This window comes from Ictalurus furcatus, chromosome 2, assembly GCF_023375685.1.
Source record: "Ictalurus furcatus strain D&B chromosome 2, Billie_1.0, whole genome shotgun sequence".
Lineage (NCBI taxonomy): Eukaryota > Metazoa > Chordata > Actinopteri > Siluriformes > Ictaluridae > Ictalurus > Ictalurus furcatus.
Genome location: NC_071256.1, coordinates 738510 through 753255, shown reverse-complemented (window position 1 = coordinate 753255; position 14746 = coordinate 738510). Strand labels below are relative to the sequence as shown.

The 14746-nt window shown below is 41.9% G+C and overlaps 2 protein-coding genes across 2 annotated transcripts; both read left to right on the top strand.

The window, feature by feature from the left end:
* The first annotated feature begins 2167 nt into the window (after positions 1-2167).
* On the top strand, positions 2168-3968 carry LOC128618189 (trace amine-associated receptor 13c-like). The gene has a single exon (XM_053641692.1). It carries the CDS (start codon positions 2168-2170, stop codon positions 3158-3160), a length of 993 nt encoding a protein of 330 aa, XP_053497667.1. The 3' UTR covers positions 3161-3968.
* A 9399-nt stretch (positions 3969-13367) lies between these two features.
* LOC128617024 (trace amine-associated receptor 13c-like) lies at positions 13368-14360 on the top strand. The gene has a single exon (XM_053639967.1). The coding sequence runs from the start codon at positions 13368-13370 to the stop codon at positions 14358-14360; it is 993 nt and encodes a 330-aa protein (XP_053495942.1).
* The last annotated feature ends 386 nt before the right edge of the window (positions 14361-14746 follow it).

Here is a 14746-nt window from a genome sequence, read left to right as displayed (position 1 = left end):
GGCTCTTCTTTTACCCAGAGCAGTAAACCCAACTTGGACCAATCAGCTGTGAGCAAAGTGACATATACGTGGTGCAACGAATTCAACTCCTCAGAGAAAACTGTAAGAAAAAGAGAACTTCACAGAGAAACATTTACTTAAAACAATTTACATTTATATTAAATGAAATTACATGAAAGATGTCGGGGTTTAAATTTTCAATCCATTTATTCTCACCGTGAGCCTATAAAAGTAAACATTTTCAACCGGAAGTACGCACACATGCTCTTTTCCCATGTTGAAAGCTATTGCCTGTTCTGTGCCGACGTCAGGCGTTTCTGTGCACACGCTCGTGGACTAATCAGAGCTTGAGGATCAAATCTTGAGTTGACAGAGTATGTTGATAATCAGTGTCATGGTAGCAGTAAAGTCTGATTGGATTGGTTTGGTTTTGTCAACTCGAAACTAATCCCATAACCCTGTGTTTGTTCAACTAGCTTCATGGAACAGGCCTCTGTTCCCTTAAAAAGTCACCACACTATAGTGATGAATGACAGAAGGTATTTTAAGGCATGCAGAAATGACAGCCTCTCATTTATAGTGGAAAAGGCTTTGACCTTATCCAACCAAAAAATAAAAAATAAACAGAGCACTGAGACAAAACTGTTATTTTTGTGCAAATATGCTAACGATTATTAGCTGGATTTTGTATCCTTTTTATAACACTGATTTATGTATATTCTCAGTTTTGGAACACACACAATGCCAGGATGGCTGAGACCAACACAGTTTCTTCATTTAATCTCGGCAGCTCAAAAACATCTCAGACTGGGGTGCCGTCTAGTGGCGAACAGGTAAAGTTGAATTAACCCGAAGACATGACAAAAACAGTCCTGCTCTGCTCACACCATTTATAACAATCAGTATGAGAACACACTTCTTTTACTCAAATACATTATCTGATCAGACATGCAAAAACATTCAGATCACAGAACTCTTCTCTTGTGATTGGTGCTGTAGACATCTAAAATACAATAAATGGACATTTACACACTGAACAGTGCCACAAGTGATCATACAGCTGTGGAGACCGATCAGATTTTATGAGTGAAAATCAATATGTAGGTACATTCTTTGAGGTAGTGTTCAAATAGTATGTATTGTGCATTCAGTGCAGGCGTTGGTATTGCTCTAGTTACTGTAGTACAGCTATTATTGTTGTAGCTATTAAATCTAGGATTAATAAATTAGGTGATGAACCGCATGGCTTAAATAAGTATGATTCGAGAATCCAGAAAACATCATTGGCCTTGTTTGATGAGGCTGATAGCACACAGGAAGAAGCTGTTGTTGTGGCAAGTTTTCTTGGGGACTTGGGTTTGGAAGTACCTGCCTGTTGATACCTTCTGAAACAGACTGTTACCTGGATGGCCATGTGTCCTTGCAGATTTTGAATGACACACCCCTACTTGCACTTTGTCCGTGCTAGGGTAAGCAACGAAAAGAAGAATTAAGCTTGACTACATTTACAGCAGATGCCCTCATCCAGACTGACTTACATTTATCTCATTCATACAACTGAGCAGTTGAGGGTTAAGTGTCTCTCTGAAAGGCCTAGCAGTGGTAGATTGGCAGTGCTGGTAGTTGAACTAACAAACTTCTGATCAGTCGTCCAGCATCTTAACCACTGAGCTACCACTGTATCCATTTAGTACACAAGCAGTGTTAGAATTTCTTTATCATTACAGATGGCCTGTGATGCTCAAATAACTATTCTACTATACTAAATAGTGTTGAGATTATATCCTGTCAACTGTTCATATTTATGATAATCATACCGTGTCATATAGTGTGTCTAAATATCACGTTTCTTTACTGTAGCTGGAGAACGTTATTTGGGACAAAGCCATGAAGCGACAGGGACGCACAGCGAATAAGGCATTATGGTTTATTGTGAAATGTTTTGTTAACTACTCACTAGTCAGTATTAGGCCTTTTGTTCCAACACAGCATGACATCATATGTATTCACATGCTGCCACTCAAACTCAGGGGGTGTGAGTAATTTATAAACTATAAAAACACCAGACCCGTTTGAGCCATAAGTCATTTGATTGTGACTTGTTGCAGGTACAGATTTACAATGTTAGCATGTAATATAGGATGTATTTCTGTGGCAGTATGACAGAATGAACCTGACGGAGTTTAACCAGTCTGATCTCTGTGAGCATTTCTCCTGTCCAGAGAGATCTGGATCTCCTGCAGTTTATATCTTACTGTACGTGTGTTCAGCTGCTGTGGTTCTTCTAACACTGTGTGGAAATATGCTCGTCATCATCTCTGTTCTTCACTTCAAGCAGCTTCACACACCGACAAACATGCTCGTGTTCTCTCTGGCTGTGTCGGATTTCCACGTTGGTGCTTTAGTAATGCCGCCGATGTTAATCTGGACAATCGAGTCATGCTGGATTTTTGGGAGAGATTTCTGCATCAGTTTTTGGTTAATTAGTGGTTTCCTCATAAACCTCTCCATTTATAATATCGCTCTGATCGCTGTGGATCGGTATTTGGCTCTCTCAAACCCCTTTCTCTACATGAACAGAGTGTCTGTGAGGATCACTGGTATTGTAATTGTATTTGTCTGGTGTGTGGTGCTGGCCTATTTCTCAGCACTCTTATATTGCAATGGAAACTTCATGGGTTTTGTAATATGTCCTGGAGAGTGTTTACTCTATCTGAATGAGGTTTTGTACGTAATTGACCTTATATTTTCATGTATATTTCCACTCTCTGTCATAATCATATTGTATACTCGAGTGTTTGTGATTGCTAAGAAACATGCCACTGCTATCAGAGAGCTTAATAATCACACACGGCCTAAAACACAGAAAATCACCTCACACTCGATGAAATCTGAGAGAAAAGCAGCTAAAGTCCTGGGCATTTTAGTGTCTGTGTTTCTGATGTGTTTACTTCCGTATTTTATTTACAGTTTATTAGGTGATGTTATTGAAGTACAGACAGAAACATTTCAGAAACTTGTGATTGTGCTTTATCTTAATTCCACCATTAATCCTGTTATTTATGCTCTGTTTTACCCGTGGTTTAGGAGGTGCATTAAATTAATTATAACTCTGCGAATATTCCAGACAGACTCTGCATTAATCAATATTCTTTCATAAATAGCCTCTTTTTGATGATGTGCCTAAATGTTGATTTTATATTAGATTTAATTTAAGTTTCTGTAACAAATCTAATTCCCACCATCAATATAATAAATATTTACAGTACTGTATTATATTATATAAGAGCTTTATTCTGTTTGATATTATATATTATTCAATACGGTGTTGATCTGGATATTTGGGGAGAGGTTTCTGACATTTTTTTTTGTTTGTTTTTGTTTTGCTTACTGTTTATTTTTCACGATATTATCCATCTATAATAACACTCTGATCGCTGTGGGTCATTTCACTCTCTATACAAACACAGTCTCTAGGACGACTATGCGTAGTATCATGTTCTTTAATCGCTGTGTGTCTGGTGTATAAACATAGCATTCTTTATTCCAAGGGAAACGTCATGAGTTTTGTGACGTGTTCTGGGTCTGGGTTTTTGGTGTGTTTATTCTGTATTTTATTTACAGTTTATTAGGTGATGTCATCACACTACAGACAGAAACATTACAGAACTTATAAGCAGGTTTTATCTTAATTCCTCCATAAATCTATTAATTTATTTATTGTCTGTGGGTTTAGGAGGTGCATTAAATTAATTATAACTCTGCATATATTCCAACCGAGCTCTGCATTAATAAATATTCTTTCATTAATAATCTTTTTTTCTGTTTAGTTCTTCTGATGATATGGCTAAATATTGCTATTGTAAATAATTTTAACTTTACTGAAATAAATCAAATCTCCCCAACACCCACACATCTCATCTGTTAATTGTGTGCATTAACATATATGGTCCAAGGGCAAACAAGTTTTCATAAGAAAAATATTAACTTGTGCTTTTATTGTGATATTTATAAAGTTGATGTTATTTAGAATAAGCCCATTATTGTAACTGAGTTTTTTAATTAGCAAACTTGTGTAATCTCTCCTGTAGACAAAATTATGAGATAACAAAGAAGCAATAGTAAAATTATATTTATTTTTCAACGTTGGTGAATAATTTTCTGTACAGCATTAACGTGCAAAGACGCATGTCATGACACGGGATTCGAGCAGGATGCAAGTGCAGATTTATGAATGAATGAATGCCATTTATTGTCACTATACACATGTACAATGAAATTAAGAGCCACTCCTTTTTTTGTTCCGTGCCAACATGTACATTAAATAAACAAGAAGAATAAACAAGATAAATAAGGTAAATAAACAGATAAATAAACAAGATAAATAAACAAGATAAATAAACAAGATAAATAAACAAGATAAATAAACAAGATATTGGGGCGGATGGGGGAGGTACTATGAAATGCACAGTTTTTAGACACTATATACATATGCTGTGAACTCAGTACATGTATGTGTTTAGAATGGTAATAGCTTTTGGGAAAAAACTATTCTTAAATCTATTAGTCCTTGTTTTGATGCACCTGTAACGTCTCCCTGAGGGCAACAGATTGAACAGATCAAAGCCAGGGTGAGAGCTGTCCTTAATGATGGTTTTTCCTCTGCTGAGGCAACGGGAGGTGTAAATATCCATCAGGGAGGGGAGAGGGCAGCCAATGATCTTCTGTGCTGCTCTTACTACTCTCTGAAGCCTCTCCCTGTCTGCTGCGGTGCAGCTACCGTACCACACCGTGATACAGTATGTCAGCAGGCTCTCGACAGACGAGCGGTAGAAGATCAGCAGCAGATTGGGGTCCAGATTGTACTTCCTGAGAACCCTCAGGAAGTGTAGTCGCGTTTGAGCCTTCTTAATAACCGCTGTGATGTTGTCCATCCAGGAGATGTCTGCAGAGATAAGGACGCCAAGAAACCGGAAGGTGTGGACCCTCTCCACACACTCACAACTAATGAAAAGGGGGGCCAGCTCAGTGTTGTGCTTCCTGAAGTCTACAATGAGTTCCTTGGTTTTCTTGGTGTTTAGAGCCAGATTGTTCTTTGAACACCAGGCTGCCAAGTTTAGGACTTCCTCTCTGTAGGCTACCTCATCTCCTTTTGAGATGAGTCCGACCACTGTGGTGTCGTCAGCAAACTTGATGATAAGATTATTGTTGTGGACTGGACTACAGTCGTATGTGTAGAGACAGTACAGGAGGGGGCTCAGCACACAGCCCTGTGGAGAACCTGTGCTCAACGTGCGAGTGGAGGAGAGGTGGGGTCCGAATCTTACTGTCTGAGACTGGTTGGTGAGAAAGTCCTTTATCCAGGCACATGTGAGGGGGGGAGGCCAAGAGTGACCAATTTGTTGATGAGAACGTCCGGAATGATTGTATTAAAAGCCGAACTTTAATCCACAAAAAGCATCCGGACGTAGCTCTGTTGCTGCTCTAGATGTCTCAACACGTAGTGGACAGCTACGGCGATAGCATCCTCTGTGGATCTGTTTGCGCGATATGCAAACTGATAAGGATCGAAGTCTGGGGGGAGGTAGTCCTTGATGTGCTGAAGAACCAATCTCTCAAAGCACTTCATGATAACTGGAGTGAGGGCCACAGGACAATAATCATTTAGGCTAGTGGGCGACTTCTTTGGCACTGGGATGATTGTGGCTGATTTTAGGCAGGCCGGGATGACTGCTTGGGCCAGGGAGAGATTGAAGATTCTGGTAAAGATGTGGGCAAGCTGGTGGGCACACGATCTGAGCACCTTACCAGGTACACCGTCTGGGCCAGCAGCTTTCCTGGGGTTCACTGCCAGAAACATCCGTCTAACATCGTGTTCCCTCACAGTAAGTAGAGTGATGCAGGAACCAGGAGGGGATGGAGGCAGGGCTGGACTGGTACGGGAGCCAGATGTAGATGAGGGTGGAGGTGAGGCTGGAGCAGATGACTGCTGTTGTTGTGATGTTTCAAAGCGAGCAAAGAAGCAGTTTAGCTCTTCTGCCAGCATCACACTCAGGTCTCCTGTTGTCGCATCATGGCCTCTGTAGTTCGTGATGTTTTGTATGCCCTGCCACACCTCCCGTTTATTTTTGCTGGACAGGTGGGACTCTATGCTCCTCTTACAGACCGCCTTAGCTTCCTTAATACCACCTTTCAGGTTGGCACGAGCGGCTCTGTACAGAGCTCTATTACCAGACCTGAAGGCAGCGTCGCGGGCTTTGAGGAGTGTGCGGACCTGTTTGGTCATCCATGGTTTCTGGTTTTGGAAAACCCGAATGTTTTTGTCCACAGTCACATTTCCGATACAGAACTTGATATAGTCCAGTACCGTTCCTGTTAATGTTTCTAGCTCTTGATGTTCAAACAAATCCCAGTCTGTCTGTTCGAAGCAGTCCTGTAGTTTGGAGAATGCATCATCAGGCCAGGTGGTAACAGTCTTTATAGTGGTCTTGACACTGCGTCTGAGGGGGGTGTAGGCAGGGGAGAGCAGGAGGGAGAGATGGTCTGATTGGCCGAGGTGGGGGAGAGGTATGGCGCTATATGCATGCTTAATATTGGAGTAAACATGATCCAGAGTGTTCGCCCCTCTAGTAAAACACTTAACATGTTGATAGAATTTCGGGAGTACAGTCTTCAAGTTCGCCTTATTAAAGTCTCCTGTAATTATGTGAACACCGTCGGGGTAAGCCCGCTGCTGTTCATTTATGGTGTTCAACAGGAGAGAGAGCGCCGTGTTCACATTGGCGTCGGGTGGAATATACACAGCCGTGATAATCACTACTGTTAACTCTCTCGGTAGAAAAAAGGGCCGACATCTTACAGACATGTACTCGAGGTCAGGGGAACAATGTTTATCTATCATTGTTCCGTTATTACACCAATTCTCATGCACATACATACAGAGCCCCCCCCCCCCCCCCCGCTCTTACCGGAGTCCTCAGTCCTGTCCCAGCGAAGCATAGTACAACCTGCTAGCTGCATGCTAGCATCGGGTATCCTCGGATGAAGCCAGGTTTCAGTAATAATCAAAACACAGCAATCACGAACATAGCGATTTCCAGCTAGTTGTAATTCCAAATTGTCGATTTTATTCACTAGGGATCTGGCATTGGAGAGAAACAGGCTCGGTAAAGGTGGCTTGTGTGGTTGTTTTCTTAGCCTTAACATAATACCAGACCTGCATCCCTGCTTTTGCTTCCTCTCCCTCCTCTGTCTGCGCCGCCTTCTGGACCCGACAACAATCCACGGACAGCCCGGCAATCTCGCTATGTCGTCTGGGATGTTGTGCGTGTGATGAAAGATTCTCGAAATAGGTATTCGGTGTTGGTCCCCAATATCCATAAGGTTCTGACTTGTATAGCGAATGTTCGTAGAACCGATAATGCACAAACAAGTAATAAAGAAATAATACAAAAACAACAAAAAAGAGCACTGAAAAGGAGAGCCGTGAGCCGCTGCAACTGTGTGCGCCGCCATCTTGCTTACTTGCCGCTGCAACTAATTTAATCTAAATAAATTAAAAGTACTAACACAAATTATTAAACACATAAAACATAAACTATTGAATCTAGGCAGAGTACCGAGACAACATTACACAACATAACAATGACAAAATAAGACAAATGCAAGACAGTGGGTGCAGTACAAAACATGTCTCATGTACAAGTGATCATTAACCCCAAGCATGAATCAGGTGCAGACAATCATGTGTCATGGTCAGGTGAGTTGCAGTGGCTGATGGGAATCGTAGTCTCTAGTCCTTTTCCGGTGATTACAAAACAACACGTCATCTCTGCAGATCAATCTACAGTGTTATACAGATATTTAGGCATATTGAATCATTTTAAATGCAGATGAGTGTTGAGTGAATGTCTGTGTTTTCTGTCACTGCATTACAAATACAGTTTGCATGGTATTAAATCTTAAAGCTTTCATATTATTACAGCAATAAAAGTTTGAATTGGGGGGGGGGGCTTTGGCCTAATTTAAACATTAAATAAGACTATATTTACATAAAATAGTGCCACAAGTGAACTTATAGATATGGAGACATATCAGACTTTACAAGTGTAGTAGATACTGTAGCGAGCTTAGACAACGGTGAGCTGAGCACAGACACACAAGAGGCTGTGTACGTGGCAAACGTGGAGAGTTTATTTTTTAGTTCTGTGAGTGTGAGGGTGCAAAGGAGGTGCAGTGGGGTGAAGTGCTCATGCGTTGGTGTCGTCCGCTGGGTTGCAGAGGGCATGCTGGGGGCTTCCAGAGCAGCTGAGATCCCGTTCTGCAGTCAGGGTCCTCCATGTGTGCAGCCATGGGGGTGAAATCCGAATCTTCTGAAAGAAACATGCAACAAATTATTACACATACCTCGGGAACCCTCTCTCCCTTTGCTAGCAGAGGATGGCCCTTTTATACTCTCCTGGCAGCTAATAGATGGTAGAGATTGGCCGCGCTGATTATGAGCCACCAGCCGAGTGTGTGTCAGTGGCCCCGCCTCGCCGCCACGCTCTCTCTGGCTGTCCAAAACATTGGTGGTGCTGAAGCGGAGCTGTCTTTTCGGCACCATAGCGGCAGTCACGGGAGGAGCGCTCTTTCTCTTTTGTGTGCCAGCCGCCAGCCTTTCGTCACAGTACCCCCGCTCAGCTCCGAGCCTACTGCTGCTGTGTGTTGGGCCCACCGTGCATCACGTCGTGAGAGGCCATCTGTGTTCCCATGTTGTGCTCCTGCCCGGTGTTGAACCTGAAAAGAGAAGTCCTACAATGAAAGGAACCATCGCGTTACCCTGGCATTAGTGTCTTTGGCCTTGGCCATCCACTGCAGTGGAGCGTGGTCCATCATCAGAATGAAGTGCCGACCAGCCATGTAGTAGCACAGCTCACCGATGGCCCCCTTTATTGCCAGAGCCTCTCTCTCCATGGCGGCATATCTCCTCTCAGCTGGGGACAGCTTCCTGCTGATGTAGAGGACTCTCCGTTGAAAGTCTGCGAGAGGACGGTGCCCAGTCCGGTCTCGGATGCATCTGTGTGTACTGTGAATGGTAGGGTAAAGTCTGGGTTTCACAGGACTGCGGCATTGGTGAGAGCCTCTTTCAGGGCTTGGAACACCTGCTCCGCCTCTGCAGACCATTTCACCCAGTCCGGTTGGCCCTTCTTTGAGAGATCTGAGAAGGGGAGGCTACAGAGGAGAAGTTAGACACGAACCTGCGGTAATACCCCGCCAACCCCAAGAAGGCACATATCTGTTTCTTTGATGTAGGCCGTGGGTAGTCTTTAACTGCCTCAATTTTCTTCATTTGTGGTTTTAGCCAATATGGTAACCTAGATACTGTGTCTCGGTCAGCCCAAGGTGGCACTTTTTTGAGTTGGCTGTCAGCCCGGCTTTCCGGACCTCCTTCAGGACTTCCCCCAGGTGGAACAGGTGATCTGACCAAGTGGAGGAGTGTATGACCACATCGTCCAGGTAGGCGGCTGCGAATGTGCAGTGGGGTCACAGGGCGATGTCCATCAGCCTCTGAAACATTGCGGGCACTCCGTGTAGCCCAAGGGGAGAACCCGGTACTGCCAGTGGCTGTTTGCCATGCTGAAGGCTGTCTTTGGTCTTGCCTCTGGGGCCAGCGCTGCTTGCCAGTAACCTTTTGTCAGGTCCAGTGTGTATTTGAACCAAGCTCTCCCCAATCACTCCACTAGGTCATCCACTCAGGGGAGGGGATAGCTGTCGAACTCTGAGACCTGATTCAGCTTCCAGAAGTCATTGCAGAGGTGCACACTTCCGTCAGGCTTCGGCACAACCACGATGGGGCTGGTAGAAAGGCCTAGCAGTGGTAGATTGGCAGTGCTGGTAGTTGAACTAACAAACTTCTGATCTGTAGTCCAGCATCTTAACCACTGAGCTACCACTGTATCCATTTAGTACATGTGAGGGAAATTACTCATTTTTACTTTGTAATAAGTTTGTTCAGACTCAGACTGCTTCTTATCGGTACACAGAATTATGTCTCTGCGTTTCACATATATAGTAGTGGTTTAGTACAAGCTCTTCAGAGCGCTCTCATTATTCTATCCTGTATTAACCATCTTTCTGTAATAAACCTTTTCACCTTCAGAGGACAAGCTGCGAGTGTTGTCTAATTTCCACGACAATTTGGCGTGTCATGGCTGGGCTGCGTGAGTCTTTTCAGCTTTTCTGGACAACAAGCAAACCGGAGGATGCTCGAGGAAAAGTTTCACCCTGCAGGCCATGTTGATACAGGCGGTTTGTCCTTTATTGTGCAGAGCAAAAGACCGACGCAGCCTTACCACTGACTGGTAGGAATCATCAAGAAACAGCCTTAAGGAAATTAGAATTTTATAAAGTCATTGTGTATTGCTGTCTGTATGGAAGGGAGTCACTGATATAAGAAATGCGTGTATTACATGGAGAGAAGTATTACATGGAGGCGATTTCTTATAAGAAGTTCGAGGATCTTCGCCTCTGCGACGGCAGAGAGATTGGTGTTTCCTAGATCACAGCTTCAAAACTAAGATATATACCGACAGGTATATATATAGAGAGAGAGATAATAACGGTAAAAAAATTAATGGAAAGAGTCCGTTTCAAGGAATAAATTAGTAAAGAGAGTACTTATTAAGAAGCGCGAGAGGCGCAGTATTTTTACGGCAGATTATTATCGAGTGGCATGCCCCACTGACTCATTCCATCACATCAGCGGTACATGATATATTTGGCAAGTTTAACGCACAAGTAAATTTTACTGAGATAAAAATAATAATAATAATAATAATAATAATAATAATAATAATAATTATTATTATTATTATTATTATTATTATTATTATTATTTGAATTAAAAAAAGAAGGGAAGAGAAAACTAAGTCCTACCAAATTGCTGTAAGTGGACTCACCCTCACAGATAAACTCTTTTACATTCTTAAGGTTTGCTCTATTGAACCTATAAGTTATATGATTAATTAAATGTCTAGAGATTTGCCACACATTTTGAACCTTTTCTGTCTGTGCACGAGAATGCATATTCACTTGATTTTCATAGCATGTTAAATTGATTAAAACTTTGAAAGTTATATAAGCTGTAAAAAATAAAAAATGGGAAAAACATGTACCGAAGCATATCCTGAGACACATGCTATGGCATGTACAGGGTGTTCATATGTTGATCCTAATGTCATGTTTATGTGTGTGAATTATGGGGAAGGATGTTTGAATCAATATGATGTATGGGTTAAAGAATGTGCTTTTCCTGAAAAAGGTCCTTTTAGCCTCAGACAGTTAGAACAACTGAAACTTAATTTAGAGAAAAGGGAGAGAGAGAGAGAGAGAGAGAGAGAGAGAGAGAGAGACCCCTAAAACAAAGAGTGAAGTGCAGTTTTTAGCTGACTGGAAGGCATTTGCTGAATGGCAGAGCGAGGCACATAAAAGAGAGAAAAAATGTCAGGCAGGGCCCTCATCTGTTTCTCAGTGTGCTAAATTGCAGAAAGCCGATCCCGACCTGGACTCCACCCCACCACGACGCCCACAGCCGGTAAGGAGGGAGGAACCTGCAGTTTCAGAGGCACCTTCTCATGGTGAAGCGGCCCAGCCTACACTACTCTATCCGAACCTGTCAGAACTGAGCCACCAACCCCCACCGAACTACGCTCCAGCCGTCCTATCCTCACTGGTGGCGTTACACACGAGATCCCAAGTGAAGGGTCCAACAACATGGCTGCCTGAGGGCTTCAGACCAACAAAATCGGACATAGAAGGGACAACGCATGCCGTGGTAAATGCCCCAATGCTAGAAGTGGCCAGAGAAGGAGGACCCTGGACATTGGAAGACATCAGGAGCAGCATGACGCATCTGCCGGCGCTCCACGAAGTAGGAGGACAAAAGTTTGGGGATGAACTTCAGATATTCTGCAGAGAATTCAGACCCACCACTCATGAACTAAGACGACTGCTCATGGTGAAACTTGGCACGGACTGGGTCAAGGTTTCATGTGAATTCCCAGAGAATAATGTCCGCCTGATCAACCCACAGTGGAATGATGGAGTCAACGCGCGGTACAGAGCACAATTACGGCGCTCCAGCAGAGGCTGACGAACACCTTTCCTGTGCGACTGGACATTACAAAAATAGCAAAGTGTAAACAACAAGACTCAGAGACTGTATCACAGTACCTGTCCCGGCTCACTGAGATCCATGACACAAACTCAGGCTTGGAGAAACCCGACGCTCTGGCAGATGGGCTTTATGGTAAAAATAAGCTAAAATAAGCTTGATTGACGACAGGATACTTTATATCCGCAAAAACCCTTAGCGCCTTCATTATGTCTGTATCATGTTGAATTCAGTTGAACTGTGAAAGTATTCTGAAGTTCTGATGTATTCTCAACATTGGAATTTCTCTGTTAATTTTAGATATCATAATTTGTAATGATAAAATGGGGGAAAAGTGAGGGAAATTGCTAATTTTTACTTTGTAACAAGTTTGTTCTTGTTCTGTTTCATTCTCATGTGAGGATAACGCCTAAGAAGGCCATGTCATGTCACTGACATCAGTACAGAATGTTTATCTGCATACAGAGACACAAACATGTTCTTCTGTTCAAGGTTCGTCTAAACATCTTCCAAGATCCTAAAACAAAGCCTGTTTGAACGGCCTCAAACTGCTTCTTATCGGTACACAGAATTATGTCTCTGCGTTTCATATATATAGTAGTGGTTTAGTACAAGGGCTTCAGAGCGCTCTCATTATTCTATCCTGCTTTATTCTATCCTGTATTAACCATCTTTCTGTAATAAACCTTTTTACCTTCAGAGGACGAGTCTGCGAGTGTTGTCTAATTTCCACAACATACACAAGCAGTGTTAGAATTTCTTTATCATTACAGATGGCCTGTGATGCTCAAAAAACTATTCTACTATACTAAATAGTGTTGAGATTATATCCTGTCAACTGTTCATATTTATGATAATCATACCGTGTCATATAGTGTGTCTAAATATCACGTTTCTTTACTGTAGCTGGAGAACTTTATTTGGGACAAAGCCATGAAGACACAGGGACACACAGCGAATAAGGCATTATGGTTTATTGTGAAATGTTTTGTTAACTACTCACTAGACAGTATTAGGCCTTTTGTTCCAACACAGCATGACATCATATGTATTCACATGCTGCCACTCAAACTCAGGGGGTGTGAGTAATTTATGAACTATAAAAACACCAGACCCGTTTGAGCCATAAGTCATTTGATTGTGACTTGTTGCAGGTACAGATTTACAATGTTAGCATGTAAAATACGATGTATTTCTGTGGCAGTATGACAGAATGAACCTGACGGAGTTTAACCAGTCTGATCTCTGTGAGCATTTCTCCTGTCCAGAGAGATCTGGATCTCCTGCAGTTTATATCTTACTGTACGTGTGTTCAGCTGCTGTGGTTCTTCTAACAGTGTGTGGAAATATGCTCGTCATCATCTCTGTTCTTCACTTCAAGCAGCTTCACACAGCGACAAACATGCTCGTGTTCTCTCTGGCGGTGTCGGATTTCCTCGTTGGTGCTTTATTAATGCCGCCGATGTTAATCTGGACGATCGAGTCATGCTGGATTTTTGGGAGAGATTTCTGCATCAGTTTTTGGTTAATTAGTAGTTTCATAGCAATCTCGTCCATCTATAATATCGCTCTGATCGCTGTGGATCGGTATTTGGCTCTCTCAAACCCCTTTCTCTACATGAACAGAGTGTCTGTGAGGATCACTGGTATTGTAATTGTATGTGTCTGGTGTGTGGTGCTGGCCTATTTCTCAGCACTCTTATATTACAATGGAAACTTTACAAATACTGTAATGTGTCCTGGAGAGTGTTTTATCTTTCTGAATGAGGTTTCGTCTGTAATTGACCTTATATTTTCATTTATATTTCCACTCTCTGTCATAATCATATTGTATACTCGAGTGTTTGTGATTGCTAAGAAACATGTCACTGCTATCAGAGAGCTTAATAATCACACACGGCCTAAAACACAGAAAATCACCTCACACTCGATGAAATCTGAGAGAAAAGCAGCTAAAGTCCTGGGCATTTTAGTGTCTGTGTTTCTGATGTGTTTACTTCCATATTTTATTTACAGTTTATTAGGTGATGTTATTGAACTACAGACAGAAACATTTCAGAAACTTGTGATTTTGTTTTGTCTTAATTCCACCATTAATCCTGTTATTTATGCTCTGTTTTACCCGTGGTTTAAGAGGTGCATTAAATTAATTATAACTCTGCGAATATTCAAAACAGACTCTGCATTAATCAATATTCTTTCATAAACAGCCTCTTTTTGATGATGTGCTTAAATGTTGCTTTAATATTCGATTTAATTTAAGTTTCTATAACAAATCTAATTCCCACCATCAATATAATAAATATTTACAGTACTGTATTATATTATATAAGAGCTTTATTCTGTTTGATTATATATAATGCAATACGGTGTTGATCTGGATATTTGGGGAGAGGTTTCTGATGGTTTTTTTTGCTGTTTTTGTTTTGCTTACTGTTTATTTTTCACAGTATTATCCATCTATAATAACACTCTGATCACTGTGGGTCAGTATTTCACTCTCTATACAAACACAGTCTCTAGGAGGACTAAGTGTAGTATCATGTTCTTTAATCGCTGTGTGTCTGGTGTATAAACATAGCATTCTTTATT